At 53.4% G+C, this 17,170-nt stretch overlaps 1 protein-coding gene across 1 annotated transcript; it reads left to right on the top strand.

The window, feature by feature from the left end:
• Nucleotides 1-14,625: 14,625 nt before the first annotated feature.
• SMIM35 (small integral membrane protein 35) lies at nt 14,626-16,561 on the top strand. Its single transcript, XM_036428679.2, has 4 exons — nt 14,626-14,657; nt 14,903-15,036; nt 15,809-15,842; nt 16,385-16,561. The coding sequence occupies exons 1-4, from the start codon at nt 14,626-14,628 to the stop codon at nt 16,482-16,484; spliced, it is 300 nt and encodes a 99-aa protein (XP_036284572.1). The 3' UTR covers nt 16,485-16,561.
• Nucleotides 16,562-17,170: the final 609 nt, after the last annotated feature.

The raw sequence follows: 17,170 nt of genomic DNA, 5'->3' as shown, positions 1-17,170 counted from the left end.
CTGTTGAAAAATAATTAGAATGGTATGACGTTGCTGATATCTCTTTTTGACTTACAAACATGGGGATTTTATATGACTCAATCTAACACTAAGACAAAACTGGAAAGTCTCTCTTTATCCTACCCCTACCTCACTCTCACACAATTTGGGACACACAGTTAATTTTAGAACATTTTCATCACCTCAAATAACAACCATAGCCCATACACTTTAGCTACAACACCCCCCCCACACACACACACACACACATACCCATCCCTTCCACCTCCCACCCCTAAGCAACAAATAATCTACTTTCTATGTCTATAGATTCTCATACTCAGGACTTTCTTAGGAATGGACTCCGATAACATGTGGACGTTTGTGGTCACCTTCTTTCCCTTAGCATAGTGTTTTCAAGGTCGTGGCATGCATCAGCACTCTTTCTTTATTATGTCTAAACTAGATGCCCAGTGCACAAAATTTGTGCATGGACATGTCTGTACCCTCTCCAATCCAGGACCCCTGGAGAGATGTCTGACTGCCGGTTTAGGCATGATCCCAGGACTGCTGGCTCCTAACTGCTGATCTGCCTGCCTGATCACCCCTAACTGCCCCACCCCCTACCAGCCTGATCACCCCTAACCTCCTCTGCCTTCTAGTCTGATTACCTCTAACTGCCCCCTCCTGGCAGCCTGGTTGCCTCTTACTGCTCCCCCTTGCCAGCCTGGTTGCCCCCCAACTGACTGTAATTGAACTGTGACCTCCTGGTTCATAGGTCAATGCTCAACCACTGAGCCATGCTGGTGGGGCACTCGTTGTGGCTTTGATTTATATTTCCCTAATTACAATGCTATTGAGAGTATCTTTTCATGTGCAGATTGGCCATATGTATATCTTCCTTATAGAAATATCTATTCAGATCCTTTGCTCATTCAAAAATTGGCTTATTTGTCTTTTTATGATTGAGTTTAAATGTTCTTTATATATTTTGGATATAAGTTTCTTATCAGATATATGATTGACTATATTCCCTATGCTGCAATTAATTTCTCTCATTCTGTAGAAAAATATCCCTTTATTGATGGTGTCGTTTGAAGCACAAAAATTTTAAATTTTGATGAATTCCAATTTGTCTATTTGTTCACTCATTGCTCATCCTTTGGGTGTCTCAACTAAGAATTATTTGCCAAATCCAAGGGCATAAATATTTACCTCTATATTTTGTAGGCTTGTACCTCTTACATTTAGGTTTTGACTCATTTTGAGTTAACTTTTGCATATGGTATGAGGCAAGGGTTCCAGGAATTGTTTTTGCATGTGGCCAGCTAGTGTCTCAGCATCATCTGTTTACACACCATTCTCTCCCCCATGCATAGTCTTGGCATCTCGTAAAAGTTGATTGTAGATGGATGGGCTTAGTTTTGGATTCTCAATTCTATTTTAGTGACCGTTTATCCACATCCAAGACAACACTGCCTTAATAGCCATTGCTTTGCAGGAAGTTTTGAAATTGGGGAGTGTGGGACCTCCTGCTTTTTTTTTTTCACCCCCCCAAGGGGTAGAAAAATCTCTGGGCAGGAGCTCTGGCACTAAGGACGGGGACAATGAAAAATTCCTCTGTGAGCGATACTGAATAACCAGCAGGTGTGTGTGTGTGTGTGTGTGTGTGTGTGTGTGTGTGTGGCGGGGGATGTGTGCGGGGTAAAGGGAGTGGAAGGGGTGGGAAGGGGAGAGGAGCAGCAGCCTTGTTACTTCTGCTGTGGAACCGCTGCCTCCTGAGCTAAGTAAAGGGCGATCGGCCCCTATCTTCTCGGCACCCCATGCCTGAGGAAGAGTCCTCGCTTCTATTTTATTATTCCTGAATTTATTGGGGTGACATTGGTCAGCATGAACACAGAGGTTTCATGTGTGGATTTCTAAGATCTGTATACAGCACCATGTGCCCACCCCCAAAGTCAAGTCTTGTCCTGTCACCTCATATTAGGACCTTCTCTCCCCACCCCACCCCCAACAACCACCACACTGCTGTTGGTGCTCACGAGTCTCAGTTTTATATCCCACACGAGTGAGCTCATATGGCTCTTAGCTTTTTCTGACTGACTTATTTCACTCAGCGTAATGTTCTGAGGGTCCGTCCATGCTGTTGTAAATGGCGTATTTCATCCTTTCTTGTGGCTGAGCGGTATTCCACTGTGTGTGTGGCCCACGTCTTCTTCATAAACGTTGGCTATTCCCTGCTGTCAGATGTGTCAGTGGTGAATATCTCCTCCCGTTCATGGGCGGTCTTTTTAGCTTGTTGCTGGTTGTCTTTGCTGTTTCCATGCCTGGGCCACCAGGAATAATGCTGCGATGAACACAGAGGTGCATAGAGAAGCCCTCACTTCTTGGCCCGAGCAAAAGCAGCTGGGAACAGAGTGAGAAACGCCAGAAGTTCTGTTCCTCTGGGGAAAGACCTCCGCCGGCTGCTGTGGGGTGGGGGCCCGTCCTCTAGGGGGCAGCAGTGTGGGGTTGCATCTCCCGCTTGCTGAGCTGAGAGCGGAGAGAGAAGCAGTGGTCTTTGTTAACAAACCGCACATTCTTACTTTTTAAAACAAGTTTCCAGAGATTTTTCTTTTTTAAATTAAAAAAAGTTTTTCCATTACAGTTTACATTCAATATTATTTCGTGTTAGTTCCAGGTGTACAGCATAGTGGTCAGACAATCATATACTTAAGTGGTCCCCTGGTGTGTCCAATGCCCGCCTGGTGCCATAGAGTTATCTACAGTATTACTGACTACCTTCCCTGTGCTGCACTACTTCCCGGAGACTGATTCGTAGCTACCAATCTGTGCTTCTTGATCCCTTTACCTTGTTCATCCACCCCTGCCCTCCCCCCTGTGGCAACCATTGTCTGTTCTCTGTATCTGTGAGCCTGTTCGTCTGTTCATTTATCTGGTCCTTTAGCTTCCACATGGAAGTGAAATCACATGGTAGTTGTCTTTCTCTGACTATTTTCACTCAGCATCATGCTCTCCAGGTCCATCCATGCTGTCACAAAGAGCAAGTTACTTCTTTTTACGACCCAGTAGTCTTCCACAGGTCTTTAATTCACTGTCTACTGGGGGGCACTTGGGCTGCTTCCATAGCTTGGCTATTGTAAATACACGCAATGGACATAGGGGTGCATATATTCTTTTGAATTAGTGTTTTTTGGTTTCTTCAGACATATACCCAGGGGTGGAATAGCGAGGTCCTATGGCAACTCCATTTAAAATTTTTGAGGAAACTTCGTACTTTTCCTATAGTGGCTCACAGTCTGCATTCTCACCAGCAGCGCACTAGGGTTCCCTTTTCTCCGCATCCTCACCAACGCTTGTGTGTTGATTTGTTGATGGTAGCCGTTTTGACAGGTGTGAGGCCATAGCTCACTGTTTTGACTTGCATCTCTCTGACAAGCGACATTGAACATCTTTTCACATGTCTATTGGCCATCTGCCTGTCCTCTTTGGAGAAATGTCTTTTCAGGTTCTTTGCCTGTTTTTATTTTTTTTAAATATATTTTATTGATTTTTTACAGAGAGGAGGAGAGAGGGACAGAGAGCTAGAAACGTTGATGAGAGAGAATCATCGACCAGCTGCCTCTTGCACATCCTACCGGGGATGTGCCCGCAGCCAATGTACATGCCCTTGACTGGAATCAAACCTGAGACCTTTTAGTCCGCAGACCGACGCTCTACCACTGAGCCAAACTGGTTTCGGCTCTTTGCCTGTTTTTAAATTGGGTTGTTTGTGGTTTTGGTGTTGGGTTCTAGGAGTACTTTCTAAGTGTTGGATAGCAACCCTTTAACAGATATGACACTGTCCCGTATCTCCTCCCTTCACAAAATTGGGTTGTTTTTTCATTTTCTTGCTTTTTTTTTTTTTTCCTGTGCAAAACCTTTTTAGTTTGATGTAGTCCTTTTGTTTATTTTTTCTTTGTTTTCCTTGCCCGATAAGATATATCAGAAAAAGTATTACTATTAAGATACAAGAAATGTCCAAGATTGCATTGCCTATGGTTTCTTCTAAGAGTTTTATGTTTTGAGTCTGACATTTAGGTCTTTAGTCCATTTTTAGTTTCTTCTTGTATATGGTGCAAGAGGTGGGCTAATTTCCTATTCTGCATGTATCTGTCCAATTTCCCCAGCACCATTTATTGAATAAACTGTCATTACCCCATTGTGTGTTCTTCCATCCTTTGTCAAATATTAATTGGGGATATAGGCATTGGTTGATTTCTGGGTTCACTATTCTGCTCCATTGATCTCTATGCCTGTTTTTATGCCATTTCCATGCTGTTTTGATTACTATGGTCTTATAATATAGTTTGATATCAGGTAGCATGATTTCTCCAACTTTGTTCTGCTTTCTCAAGATTGCTGTGGCTATTCACAGTCGTTTTTGGTTCCATATACATTTTTGGAATATTATTAGTTCTATGAAATACCCCAGTGGTATCTTGATAGGAATTGCATTGAATCTATAAATGGCTTTGGATCCTATGGACATTTTAATGATGATAATTCTTTTCATCCAAGAACATAGTATATGCTTCCACTTATTTGTATCTGCTTCATTTTCCTTCTTCAGTGTCTTATAATTTTCTGAATACAGGTCTTTTACATCCTTGGTTAAATTTATTCCTAGGTATTTTATTATTTTCGATGCAATTGTAAATGGGATTTTTTTTTTTTTTTTAGTTTCCCTTATGATAGCTAATTATTGATGTATAAAAATATAACCTTTTTCTGGACATTATTTTGTTTCCTGCTATTTTACTAAATTTATTTATCAGTTCTAGTAGTTTTTTTTTGTGAAATCTTTAGCATTAATCTATATACAGTATCACGTCATCTCCAAATAATGACAGTTTCCTTCCTCTCTAGATGCCTTTTATTTCTTCTTCTTGTCTGATCGCTGTGGCTAGGACTTACAGTACTAGTTGAATAAGAGTGGTGAAAGCGGGCATCCTTATCTTGTTTTTTATCGTAAGGGATATGCGTTTAGTTTTTCCTGGTTGAGTAAGAAGTTAGCTCTGGGTTTGCCATGTATGGCCTTTATCATGTTGAGACATGTCCCTCTAGTTTCACTTTGCTGATAGTTTTTTTGTTGTTGTTGTTGCCATAAATGGGTGCTGGATTTTGTCAAATGCCTTTTCTGTGCCTATTGATATGACCATACGATTTTTGTCCTTCATTTTGTTGATGTGGTGTATCACAGGAATTGATTTATGGATATATTTTAAAATGATGTTTTAGTTTTAAGTTGACATACAATATTACATTAGTTTCAGGTGTGCAACCCAGTGATTGCACATATCACTTACTGTTATCATCCCAGTACCCATCTTACAGCATGCATACTTACCACAGTGTTATTGCCTGTATTCCCTGGGCTGGACTTTACATCCCTGTGACTATTCTGTAACTGCCATTTTGTACTTCTCAATCTCTTCACCGTCTTCTCCCATCCCTCCAACTTTCCTCTTATCTGACAACCTTCAAAATGTTCTCTGTATCTATGAGTATGTTTCTGTTTTGCTTGTCCATTTATTTTGTTTTTTAGATTCTTCATGCAAGTGAAATCATAAGACATTTGTCTTCTTCTGTCTGACTTATTTCACTCAGCAGCACAATACCCTCTAGGTCCATTCATGTTGCTAATTTAATTCCTTTTGTAATAGGTAAGCCATATTGCATTGCATACATGTTCCACTCCTTCTTTATCCAGTTCATCTATTGACAGAAACTTTCATATTTTGGCTATTGTAAATAATGCTGCAATGAACATACAGGTGTCTATTTTTTTCAATGTTATGGTTTTGTTTGTTTGTTTGTTAGTTTGCTTCTTTGGATAAATACCCAGAAATGATATTCAAAGAAGCGGGCCCTTCTTTGCCTCTTGTTATAGCTTTTGTTTTAAAGTCTATTTTGCTGGTATAAGTATTGCTACCTCAACTTTTTTGTTTGTTTCATTTTCATGCACACCTTTTACCATCCTCTTAGTTTGTGTGTCTTTCAATTTGAAGTGAGTTTGTTGTAGACAGCATCTGTAAGGGTTTTGTTTTATTATTCAAACTTCATATGTCTTTTGATTAGGATATCTAATTTATTTACACTTAAAGTAATTGGGTTAGATATATATACTAGTATATTGCCATTTTATCATTCATATTTTTTATCTTTTTTTCTTCTTTTTAAAGAATACCCTTTAACATTGCTTATAATACTGTTTTGGTGGTGATGAACTCTTTTAGCTTTTTCTTGTCTGGGAAGTTCTTTATAGGCCCTTTGATAGCTTTGCTGGACAGAGTAATCTTGGTTGTAGGTTCTCACTACTCATCACTTTGAATATTTCTTGCCACTCCCTTCTGGCCTGCATAGTTTCTGTTGAGAAATCAGCTGACAGTCTTATGGGTGCAAATGGAACTGCTGCTCTAGTACAGGAGCTCAGAGCAAGTGAGCTGGTTCTTTAAGAGGAACTGCTTGGGACTCCGGCAGCCTCCTTCTCACTCAGCTTAAATCCCAGCAGGTTTTTACAGCCAGAAGTTATGGGGAAAGGTTTTGGGTCCAGCTGCAACTCTGACATGTAGAGCTCTGTGGATTTGAGATTTATTTAACTTCTTTGAGCTCTGTTTACGATGGCAATAATACTGCAGCCTAAAAAGTAAAAACTAACTTAAGCAAAAATAAAAATAAAAACCAAAATAAATAAAATAAAATAAAATAAAAGTGATGTACCTGACAACCTATTTGAAAAATATGACAGAATTTCCACCTCTAGCACTATCTTTGGGACCAATATTGCTCTGTTAACCCTTTCTTAAACTTGGATTTTTTAGAGGGAAACAACAATTACTAAGCTGATCAATTTACCATAAACTCACAGTTACTAAGGTGTATATAAAACCTGCACTCTAATGGAATGTATCGGAGTTGGTTGAAATTTATCTCCCTATAGAACGTCCCAGTGAAGGATTCCCCGTTCACCATTAACTTTTCTGACAGCACAGCTCTCCTCACACGATTTCCGAGGAGCAGTCAGGCTGGGGCCTCACACAGGAGAGAAAGAGGGGCGAGCTTCTCTAGTTCTGCTACTTACCCATTGGCTTTGTTCAGTTCTTAATATTTGTTGTTGCACTTTATAAGCAACACAAAAACCACGTGCCCCAAGCTCTTTCCAGAGAGGCTGTCTTTGTCCTGCACACCTTCCAGTCCGCACACACCTGTGGTTGAAAAGGGAGTTCTTTAAAAAAAAAAAAAAAAAAAAAAAAAAAAAAAATATATATATATATATATATATATATATATATATATATATATATATATATATATATAGTATTAATTTTCCACAGAGAGGAAGGAAGAGGGATAGAGAGCTAGAAATGTCGATGAGAGAGAAACATTGACCAGCTGCCTCCTGTACATCCCCCACCGGGGATGTGCCCGCAACCAATGTACATGCTCTTGAGCAGAATCGAACCCGGGACCTTTCAGTCCGAGGACCAATGCTCTATCCACTGAGCAAAACCGGTTTCAGCAAAAAGGGAGTTCTTAGGGAGGGTTGACTGAAAGGAAACCTGGTTCTTTCTTGCCTCAGGACAGCTGGCTCCCGGGAAGAGGGAGAGAAAGAGAAAGTTACATTGTTAGCCCTGGGCACTGGAGCACCTGGTAGGGAAGGAAATACACTGAGTGGCCAGATTATTATGATCTCTGAACACATAATAATCTGGCCACTCAGTGTGTGTGTGTGTGTGTGTGTGTATGTGTGTGTGTCTATCAGAGGCCCAGTGCATGAATTCATGCATGGGTGGGGTCAGGCCAGCCTGGCCAGGGGGAGGGGTCATGGGCGGTTGGCTGGCCTGCCTGCTGGTTGAACTCCGGGTTAAGGGGACAATTTGCATTTTAGCCTTTATCATATAGGATATACACTGAGTGGCCAGACTATTAAGTGTTCAGAGATCATCATCATCTGGCCACTCAGTGTATATTGTCTGCACCGGCCGGGCTGAAGGAATAACTTGGTGGGTTGTTCACATTTGGGAGCTTTTGGCCATTTCTCTTCAGATACTTCTCTGTTCTCCTTCACAGAGTCTAGTTACACCCGCTCTAGGCTGTGGGATCCCTCACGGTGGGAGGCCCTCACTGCCTGGCGCAGGCTTTCTCTGTATTGAATGTTGGGCTGCTTCTATTGCAGTTATCCCAACCACGGCGTGTTCAATCTCAAACATCGGGCTTTCCCTTCCAGGAATATGACTCGGTCTCATGTATACCCTGAGTCTCTCTCCCTGCCTCTGAGCATGTGGAATGGTCACCACAGCTCCTGTACTGCCCCCCCCCCCGCCAGTTCCAGCATCCTTGTAGCTCCGCTGGCTCAGTAGGTCCCTCTCCTCCCCACTCCGGGTCCCGGGGGCTGCACGCGTGGGCACCTCTGATGGAGGCTGGACCTGTGCACTTTGCCTGGTTGAGAGCCGGTATTTTTGTTTTCCTGTTGATGTTCTGGGAAGCCGTGAGCTTACCTGGAAGCAGTTCATCCTTCTGCTCCTCTTTTATGATGTGCTGGGTGGGCCCGGAGCAGCAGCCCAGGCCGCTTGCTCCCCTGTGAGCAGACCTTCCTGGGTGCTCGCCCAGTGCCTGTGCGTTAGAGGTTTCCAGTCTGACCTTCGGCACAGGCACTGCTCTCAGCCCTCTTGGAACCCTAGACGCTGTTGCCACGGATCTTTCCGGATGACCTCCTTCTGGCTCCAGGCAGTTCCTTCACGCACATGCACTGACCATCCCTGAACTTGGGGGACGCTCTGCACATCTCTGGGGTTCTCCCCTTATGCCATGCTCTCCTCCATCCTGTGAATTTCACTGCCTTAGTCTCTTCTGGACTGTCTCCTCCATCGACATCGAAAGAAAATACTTTCATTGATTTTTAGAGAGTGAGGAAGGGAGAGGGAGAGAGAAAGAGAAACGTTGATGTGAGAGTGGAACATGGAGCCTGCAACCTGGGCATGTGCCCTGACTGGGAATCGAACCAGCCATCTTGGAAAAATCATTCAACCAACTGAGCCACACTGGCTAGCAATCCACTTTTTTTTTTTTTTAATATGTTGTGTTTTTAGTATTATTCATTTTTCAGTATTTTGCAATTTCTCTTATAACATACAAAAAAGAATTCCAAGTAGATTAGTGTCCTAACTGTGATTAGAGAACCCAATGTCATTTATGTAAAGTTTGAAAACATATGAAAAATGATATCTGCACGTGCACACACACGTTTCACGTTATGGGGAAAACATGAAACAACCATTTAAAAACATGCACAGGGAGGCGACAGCAGCTTCGGGACAAGAGCCCTCAGAGGGCGGGAGGGGCCGCTCTGGACCACACTGAGGGGGCGCCGTGGCCGCGCTCTCGTCTCCGGAGGTGAGTGGAGCACAGGATGCTCACCAGGCTGTTCTATGCACTGCTGTGCATCAGATGCCTCCTAACAGCCCTGGCCGCTGAGGCTCAGTGGGTAGAGCGTTGGCCTAAGAACTGAAGGGTCCTGGGATCGATTCCGGTCAAGGGCAGGCACCTCTGTTGCAGGCTCCTCCCAGGCCCAGGCCCAGGCCCTGGTCAGGGTTCCTGCAGGAGGTAACTGATCGATATGTCTCTCTCACATCGATGTTTCTCTCGGTCTCTCCCTCTCCCTTCCACTCTAAAGTCCATGGGAAAACATCCTCGGGCGAGGAGTAACAGATGTTTTTATCACAAAGTGTCGGTGAGAAAGGGAGACCCCATGAGTACTGTCAGCAAGGAGCAGCTGGGAAGGAAAGGAGGGAGGGCGGAGCGGGTCTGCAGGCCCCACGCTGCAGGTCCCGCCGGTCTGGAGGCCGTGACTCCCCACCTGGTGCTTTCCTTCGGTACTTCCTGTTCCCGAGAGACTTTCCTTTGACAACAGCCTTCAAAACCCCAGCACCCACAGGCACCCCACCCCGCTGAGTCACCTGCCCCCCCCCCCCCGAGGGCCATGCCCCAGGCCTCGTCTCACACTCTCCTGACCCCAGGGTCAGTCTCTCGGCATGGCCTCCTCCGATGGCCGCTCCTGCGTGGGCCCTGCAGCCGCTCCCCACGTCTCCTGCTGCCTCAGCATCTCCTCCCCCTGCTCTTCGCACCCCCCAAGCAGGGCGCCCCTTCGCTGTGTCCGCTTCTCTCAGAGAACCACTCCTTATGCCACCAGCACCTGTGAGCTGGCTCCTGTCCCTCCCTGGCGGCCACCTCCCACCCCCCGCCCCCCCGCCCTCCCACCAGCACTCAGGCCTCCTTGATGCGCCTGGAACCTGCTTGGCATGCCCCTGCCTCAGTTGTACCTGCTGCTCCTCTGCCTGGAACGTTCTACAGTCGCCGTCTCCATGGTGAGCTCTTTCTCTCACTGCCTCCAGGGCTTTCTCCTCCACTGCCACATTCTTTTAAAATGTTTGTATTGATGTCAGCGGGCAAGGGAGAGGGAGAGAGAGAAACATCAGTGATGAGAGAGAATCACTGATCGGCTGCCCCCTGCACGCCTCACACTGGGGATTTAACACAAAACCCAGGCCTGTGCCCTGACTGGGCATTGAACCCTGACCTCCTGGTTCATAGGTCAACCACTGAGCCACACGGCCGGGCTCCGCTGCCACATTCTTCACAGCGTGTGTGTGTGTGTGTGTGTGTGTGTGTGTTTTCCCCCCGGCCTCGCTCAGCTCGGCTCGGCCACGCTTCATCCCCCTCTCCCGGCTGCGTCGCCTCCCGGCTCTCCGTCAGGTTTGTTTGCTTTTGTCTGTCTCCCTGCACTGGAACATCCCTCCCCGAGGCAGGGGGTAGAGCGTTTAATGGTTTATTTTGTCGCCAAAGTGTAAGTGTCAGGAGCAGTGCCCGGCAGAGAAGAGGCCTCGTGGCTCTGGATGCCTGCTCCCGCTTTTCTCGGGACGTAAGGAGTGGGGAGGGATGCCCGATGCCGGACGCCACCTCTCACACCGCACCCTGGCCTGGCTGCCCCCGGGCGGGGCCCTGAGCCTGCAGGGACCGGCCTGTGCCCAGCCCAGCTGTGGGGTCCCTCCCGGCCTCTCTGTGCGTCCCTGCTTCCTCAGGGACAGAAATCATTTCGTTGCCCTCCCTACCCCCCACCTCCATGACAGGGCACAGCGACTCCGCAGCCTTCGGCCCTGCCTGCCAGGGCTCCCATCCTCCCCCTCCCACCTCCCCCGCTCTCTGCTCTCGGCTCCGGGCTGCGGGCTCCGTGCTCCATGCTCCGGGCTGCGGGCTGCGGGCTGCGGGCTGTGGGCTCCGGGTTCTGGGCTCCGGGCTCCGGGCTGTGGGCTCCGGGTTCTGGGCTCCGGGCTGAGGGCTCCGGGCTGTGGGCTCCGGGCTGTGGGCTCCGGGCTGCGGGCTGCGGGCTGCGGGCTGCGGGCTCCGGGCTCCGGGCTGCGGGCTGCGGGCTGCGGGCTCTGGGCTCCGGGCTCCGGGCTCCCAGCTCTGGGCTCCCGGCTCCGGGCTGCTGGCTGTGGGCTCTGGGCTGCAGGCTGCGGGCTGCGGGCTGCGGGCTCCGGGTTCTGGGCTCCGGGCTCCGGGCTCCGGGCTGTGGGCTCCGGGGTGTGGGCTCCGGGCTGCGGGCTGCGGGCTGCGGGCTCTGGGCTCCGGGCTCCGGGCTCCCAGCTCTGGGCTCCCGGCTCCGGGCTGCTGGCTGTGGGCTCTGGGCTGCAGGCTGCGGGCTGCGGGCTGTGGGCTCTGGGCTGCAGGCTGTGGGCTGCGGGCTGCGGGCTGTGGGCTGCGGGCTCCGGGCTGCGGGCTGTGGGCTCTGGGCTCCGGGCTGCGGGCTCCCAGCTCTGGGCTCCGGGCTCCGGGCTGCGGGCTGTGGGCTCCGGGCTGTGGGCTGTGGGCTGTGGGCTCCAGGCTCCGGGCTCCCAGCTCTGGGCTCCCGGCTCCGGGCTGCGGGCTGCAGGCTCCGGGCTCCGGGCTCCGGGCTCCGGGCTCCGGGCTCCCGGCTCCCGCAGCTCCATCGGGGAGTCTGTGGCCGCCCGGGCTCCGGTTTCCCTCAGGAACCAGGCCCCCCTTGGCGCCTTCCCGGTGGTTCCAGGGCTCGCTCCTGGCCAGGCTGTCCCCTCCCTCCAGGCTGCAGGCCGCTCTGGTGCTGTCTAAGCTGTGGACCTGCCCTTCGCTCTCAGGGGCATCGGAAACCGGAAGCAGAGGCCGCTGCGCCCCCTGCTGCCGCCTCCTCTGGGCTGAGCGGAGGCCGCTGGGCCTCCCTGGGAGGAGGCCCGGGGTGGCGGAGGGCTCGGCGGGCGTGGCTGCCCACAGGAAAGCCAGGACGCGTGGTGTGATCACAGAGGACAGCAGCAGCGCGGCCACTGGCCCTGTCCACACGCAGCCGCACGGGCCCTCCCCGCCCTGCCTGGCGCCTCCCTCAGCACCCCGCTCCTGGGGGACCCCTGGCGCCTCCCTCCGCACCCCGCTCCTGCGGGACCCCTGGCGCCTCCCTCCGCACCCCGCTCCTGGGGGACCCCTGGCGCCTCCCTCCGCACCCCGCTCCTGGGGGACCCCTGGCGCCTCCCTCCGCACCCCGCTCCTGGGGGGACCCCTAGCACCTCCTCAGCACCCGCCCTCCCTCAGCACCCCGCTCCTGGGGGACCCCTAGCACCTCCTCAGCACCCGCCTCCCTCAGCACCCCGCTCCTGGGGGACCCCTAGCACCTCCTCAGCACCCGCCCTCCCTCAGCACCCCGCTCCTGGGGGACCCCTAGCACCTCCTCAGCACCCGCCTCCCTCAGCACCCCGCTCCTGGGGGGACCCCTGGAGACTCCCTCAGCACCCGCCCTCCTGGCTGGACCCCTAGCACCTCCTCAGCACCCCGCTCCTGGGGGTGTTTCTCAGAAGAGTGTGGAAGTGCGGAGGGGAGGCTTTGCTGGGCCCGCACTTCACACAGGGGACTGAGCTTGTGTGTGTGTGTGTGTGTGTGTGTGTGTGGTGGTGGGGGGGGGGGCAGAGTCACACCCTCTGGGCTCTCCCAATACCCTGGAGCCCCCCATCAGGATCACCAGCTTGGGGTACGACGAACCCCCCGCCCCCACTCTGGCCTGTTGTCTGCGGGCGGGCTGACCTCTTCCTTCCCACCATCTGTCTCCCTGGGAGGCCACACCAGCTTCTCCACAGCCTCTCCCTCCTGCTTCTGCAAGCCCATCGCGTCTCCTGAGGGCTCCCTCTCCCTCTCTCTCTCCCTCTCCCTCCTTCCCTCTCCCTCTCCCTCCTTCCCTCTCCCTCTCCCTCCTTCCCTCTCCCTCTCCCTCCTTCCCTCTCCCTTTCCTCCTTCCCTCTCCCCTTTCCTCCTTCCCTCTCCCCTCTTCCTCCTTCCCTCTCCCCTTTCCTCCTTCCCTCTCCCTCCTTCCCTCCTTCCCTCTCCCTCTCCTCTCCCTCCTTCCCTCTCCCTCTCCCTCCTTCCCTCTCCCTCTCCCTCTCTCTCCTTCCCTCTCCCTCTCCTCTCCCTCCTTCCCTCTCCCTCCTTCCCTCCCTCTCTCGGTTTGGCTTTACCAATAACACACATTTACACACATTCAGCCCGAGCCCAGACCACAAGTGGGAAGAAGGATGAGTGTAAGCAGCACACAGCCATGGTTCTGCCCGCCCCGGGCACACGGAGGGCTTGGCGGGAGGAACCAGGACCTGCAGCCTCGGTTTGTGGCCCCAGGCTGCCGTCCTGACCAGAGGCCTCGGGCTGGTGAGCCCCGGACACCCCCCAAATCTCCCCCCCCCCCCAGCACTGCCTTCCCGGCGGGTGGTGCCTGGCCTTGGGCGATGCCCTGGCCTTGGGCAGGCCTCTCAGCTCCCAGCTGCTTCTATGCCGGGACACCGGCTCGGATATGTAAGCCAACGCTCAGAGCCAGGTGTCTGCCCAGCGGTGTGGCTCATGGACAGAGCGTCGGCCCTCGGACCGAAGGGTCCCGGGTTCGATTCCAGTCAAAGGCAACACTTGGGTTGCAGGTTGTCTGGCCCTGGTCAGGGCACATGCAGGAGGCAACCAACCCATGTGTCTCTCACATCAGTGTTTCTCTGTCTCCCTTCCTCTCTTCCACTCTCTCTTGGGGGGGAAATTATTAACACATATAAATAAATAAATAAAATAAATCAGGTATCTGACATTCACATTCTAGTATACTCAGCAAAACTATTAGCTCAGATCACAGTTTCCAGGGGACTGATTGGCTGGGGGCTGGGTGATGGCTGGGTGAGGTGTGAGGACGGGGTGGGTGCTGGGTGGGGGGGTGTGAGGGCTGGGTGGGGGCTGGGTGGGTGCTGGGTGGGGGCTAGGTGGGGGCTGGGTGTGGCTGGATGAGGGCTGGGGGCTGGGTGGGGGCTGGGGGCTGGGTAGAGGATGGGTGAGGGCTGGGGGCTGGGTGGGGGGTGGAGGATGGGTGAAGGCTGGGGGCTGGGTGGGGGGTGGAGGATGGGTGAGGGCTGGGGGCTGGGTGAAGGCTGGGTGAGGTATGAGGGCTGGGTGGGTGCTGGGTGGGGGGGTGTGAGGGCTGGGTGGGGCTGGGTGGGTGCTGGGTGAGGGCTGGGGGCTGGGTGAAGGCTGGGTGGGGGGGGTGTGAGGGCTGAGTGGGGGCTGGGTGGGGGGTGGAGGATGGGTGAGGGCTGGGGGCTGGTGAAGGCTGGGTGAGGTATGAGGGCTGGGTGGGTGCTGGGAGGGGGGGTGTGAGGGCTGGGTGGGGGCTGGGTGGGTGCTGGGTGGGTGCTGGGAGGTGGGTGTGAGGGCTGGGTGGGGGCTGGGTGGGGGGTGGAGGATGGGTGAGGACTGGGGGCTGGGTGAAGACTGGGTGAGGTATGAGGGCTGGGTGGGTGCTGGGTGGGTGCTGGGAGGGGGCTGGATGAGGTGGGTGGGAGCCTGGGCGCTGGGTGAGGTGCCGTGTCCCTGCAGGTGAGGATGCCGTCAGCACCCTGGGCCTGATCCTGGGCGTGGGGCTCTCGCTGCTGCTCATGTCCATCCTGGGCTACAGCCTGGCCAAGTGGTACCAGCGCGGGTACTGCTGGGAGGGTGAGTGCGCCCCCGCAGCAGCTGGGAGCGGGCGGGGCCATGCAAAGTGCTTCCTGTGGTGGCCACGGTGGTTGACGCCTGAGTGGGCGGCTGAGCCCTGGGTGGGGGAGGGAGCTGGGGTGTGGGGGCTCCTCTCCCCCAGGAGCAGCCCGCTCCCTCCCCTGCAGGGCCTCAGGGTGTGTCCCCCGTGCTTCCGCCGGAGCCTCCTGAGATGTGGTGTGACAGTCCCACCCGGGACATGCCCGCCTTCCCGCGGGCCCAGAGAGCGGGGGGCACGCGGGCTGCGGGAGGGAGAGAACACTCCCAGGTCCCACGAGTGTTTACTGAACACCTACTATGCGCCAGTGCACCTTCCCCAAGATGCTTTCTTTTAAAATTCCATGCAGGGACGACATTCTTGGTCTGTGGTTTATAGATGAGGATGTGAGGGCACAGACAGGACTGGAAAGTGGGGGGTCTGGACTGAAGCCAAGTCTGCTCTTTGGGGCTCCGAGCTAGGACTGTTTCCCTCCCTTCCCAGGGACCCCCAGTGGCAGATCTGCCCCCCAAAAGGTGAAAATTCAGTTTGCGAAGATGGGGCAGGGGGCAGGAGGCAGAAGCTGCAGGAACCTGCCCTCCTGAGGCCCAGAGCAGCCTTCACTGCCCCCCCCCTCCCACTGGGCAGGGTGAGGGGCCCATGCTCCCCCGGGCAGGGTGAGGATGAGGGGCACGGTGGCCCGAGGCGACAGGCACGGCCCCTGCGCACTGACCTCTCTCTGCGCTGTCTTCCTAGGGCCTAGCTTCGTCTTCAACTTGTACCAGATCCGGTGAGTAGACCAGGGCAGGTGGGTAGGGAGGGGAGGGGAAGGTGCTGGAGAAAGAACCTCAAGGGAGCCCAAACTTGCCGCCCCTTCTGCCCCCTCCCTGTGCCCCAGGCCTACAGGAGAAAGGAAGGAGCCAGGGTCCACTTAGAACATCCCGTGGCTAAGAACTTGAACATGGACAAGCCCATGCAGGAGCTGGTCACAGGGATCCTCTTAGCATCCCCCCCTCCGCCTGCCCCCCTTCTCCCCCACGCCCCCTCGTGCGGCCTGCCCCGCCGGCCCGGCCTCCCTCTGCAGGAGGCCTGCTGTGCCCGTGCAGGGTCCGAGGCCCCAGGCTCAGGCCTCTGTCTTCAGGTCTGAGCACAGCACAGCCTCAGGCAGCACGTGGTGCTGAAAGGGGGGAGCAGAGGAAGACATTCGGGGTTCAGGGGCAGGAGTCAGGGCGGGCCTCTGTCTGAGGGAGGGTGCCCCCCGGGGGAAGGGGTCGGCGGGGCACCGGGCACCGCGGGAGGCCCTCCCGGCTCCATCCGCTGGCTCCCCCTCAGGCACCTGAAGGAGCTGGAGATGGGCCCCCCCTTCACCATCAGCGGCCGCCTCCGAGGCCCGGACGACGGCCACCTGCACTTCTCCAGCCGGCTCGTCTGACCACAGCCCCGGCTGAGCTCCCGCGTGAGTGGGCGCTGGGGGAGCGCTGAGCGGGTTCGAGGTCCCAGCACGGCTCTCAGAAGTCCAGCACCCACACCGAGCACCGGACCTCAGAGACAGGGCTCGGCCAGGCTCTCCCCTCTCCCGCCCACTGAGCCACCCAGCCCCTGTCCTGCCCTTCTGTCCGAGGCGGTGCGATGTCTTTTTTACTTTGTTTTATTTTTTAAACACGTTTTTTGTTGATTTCAGAGAGGAAGGGAGAGGGGGCGAGAGAAATAGAAACATCAGTGAAAGAAAAACATGGATCAGCTGCCTCCTGCACGCCCCCTTCTGGGATTGAACCCACAACCGTGGGCATGCGGCCTGACCGGGGATCCAGCCAGCAGCCTCCTGGTCTCAGGCCAGCACTCAGCCAGCTGGGCCACCTGCTGGGCGTGAGGAGTATCTGTGTCTCATGGGATGGAAGCTTCCAGAACAGAGCTCTGTCTCCCCTTTGCGGAGGCGCAGGGTCCCAGGCGCCCTGTCCAGGAAGCAGCTTTCTAGCGCTTCCTCCGGGACTTCCCAAGCTCAGGAGCCTGGGCCCATTCGCGGGCAGCTGGCCCCTTGGTCCGGGGGCTCTGAGCCGGGCCTGGCCCCCATGTGGACAACAGCGCCTTCCCTGGGCACCGCCCGCCTTGGCCTGGGGT

The sequence above is a fragment of the Pipistrellus kuhlii genome, unplaced genomic scaffold, assembly GCF_014108245.1.
Source record: "Pipistrellus kuhlii isolate mPipKuh1 unplaced genomic scaffold, mPipKuh1.p scaffold_m20_p_9, whole genome shotgun sequence".
Lineage (NCBI taxonomy): Eukaryota > Metazoa > Chordata > Mammalia > Chiroptera > Vespertilionidae > Pipistrellus > Pipistrellus kuhlii.
This window is presented reverse-complemented; position numbering and strand designations above follow the sequence as displayed.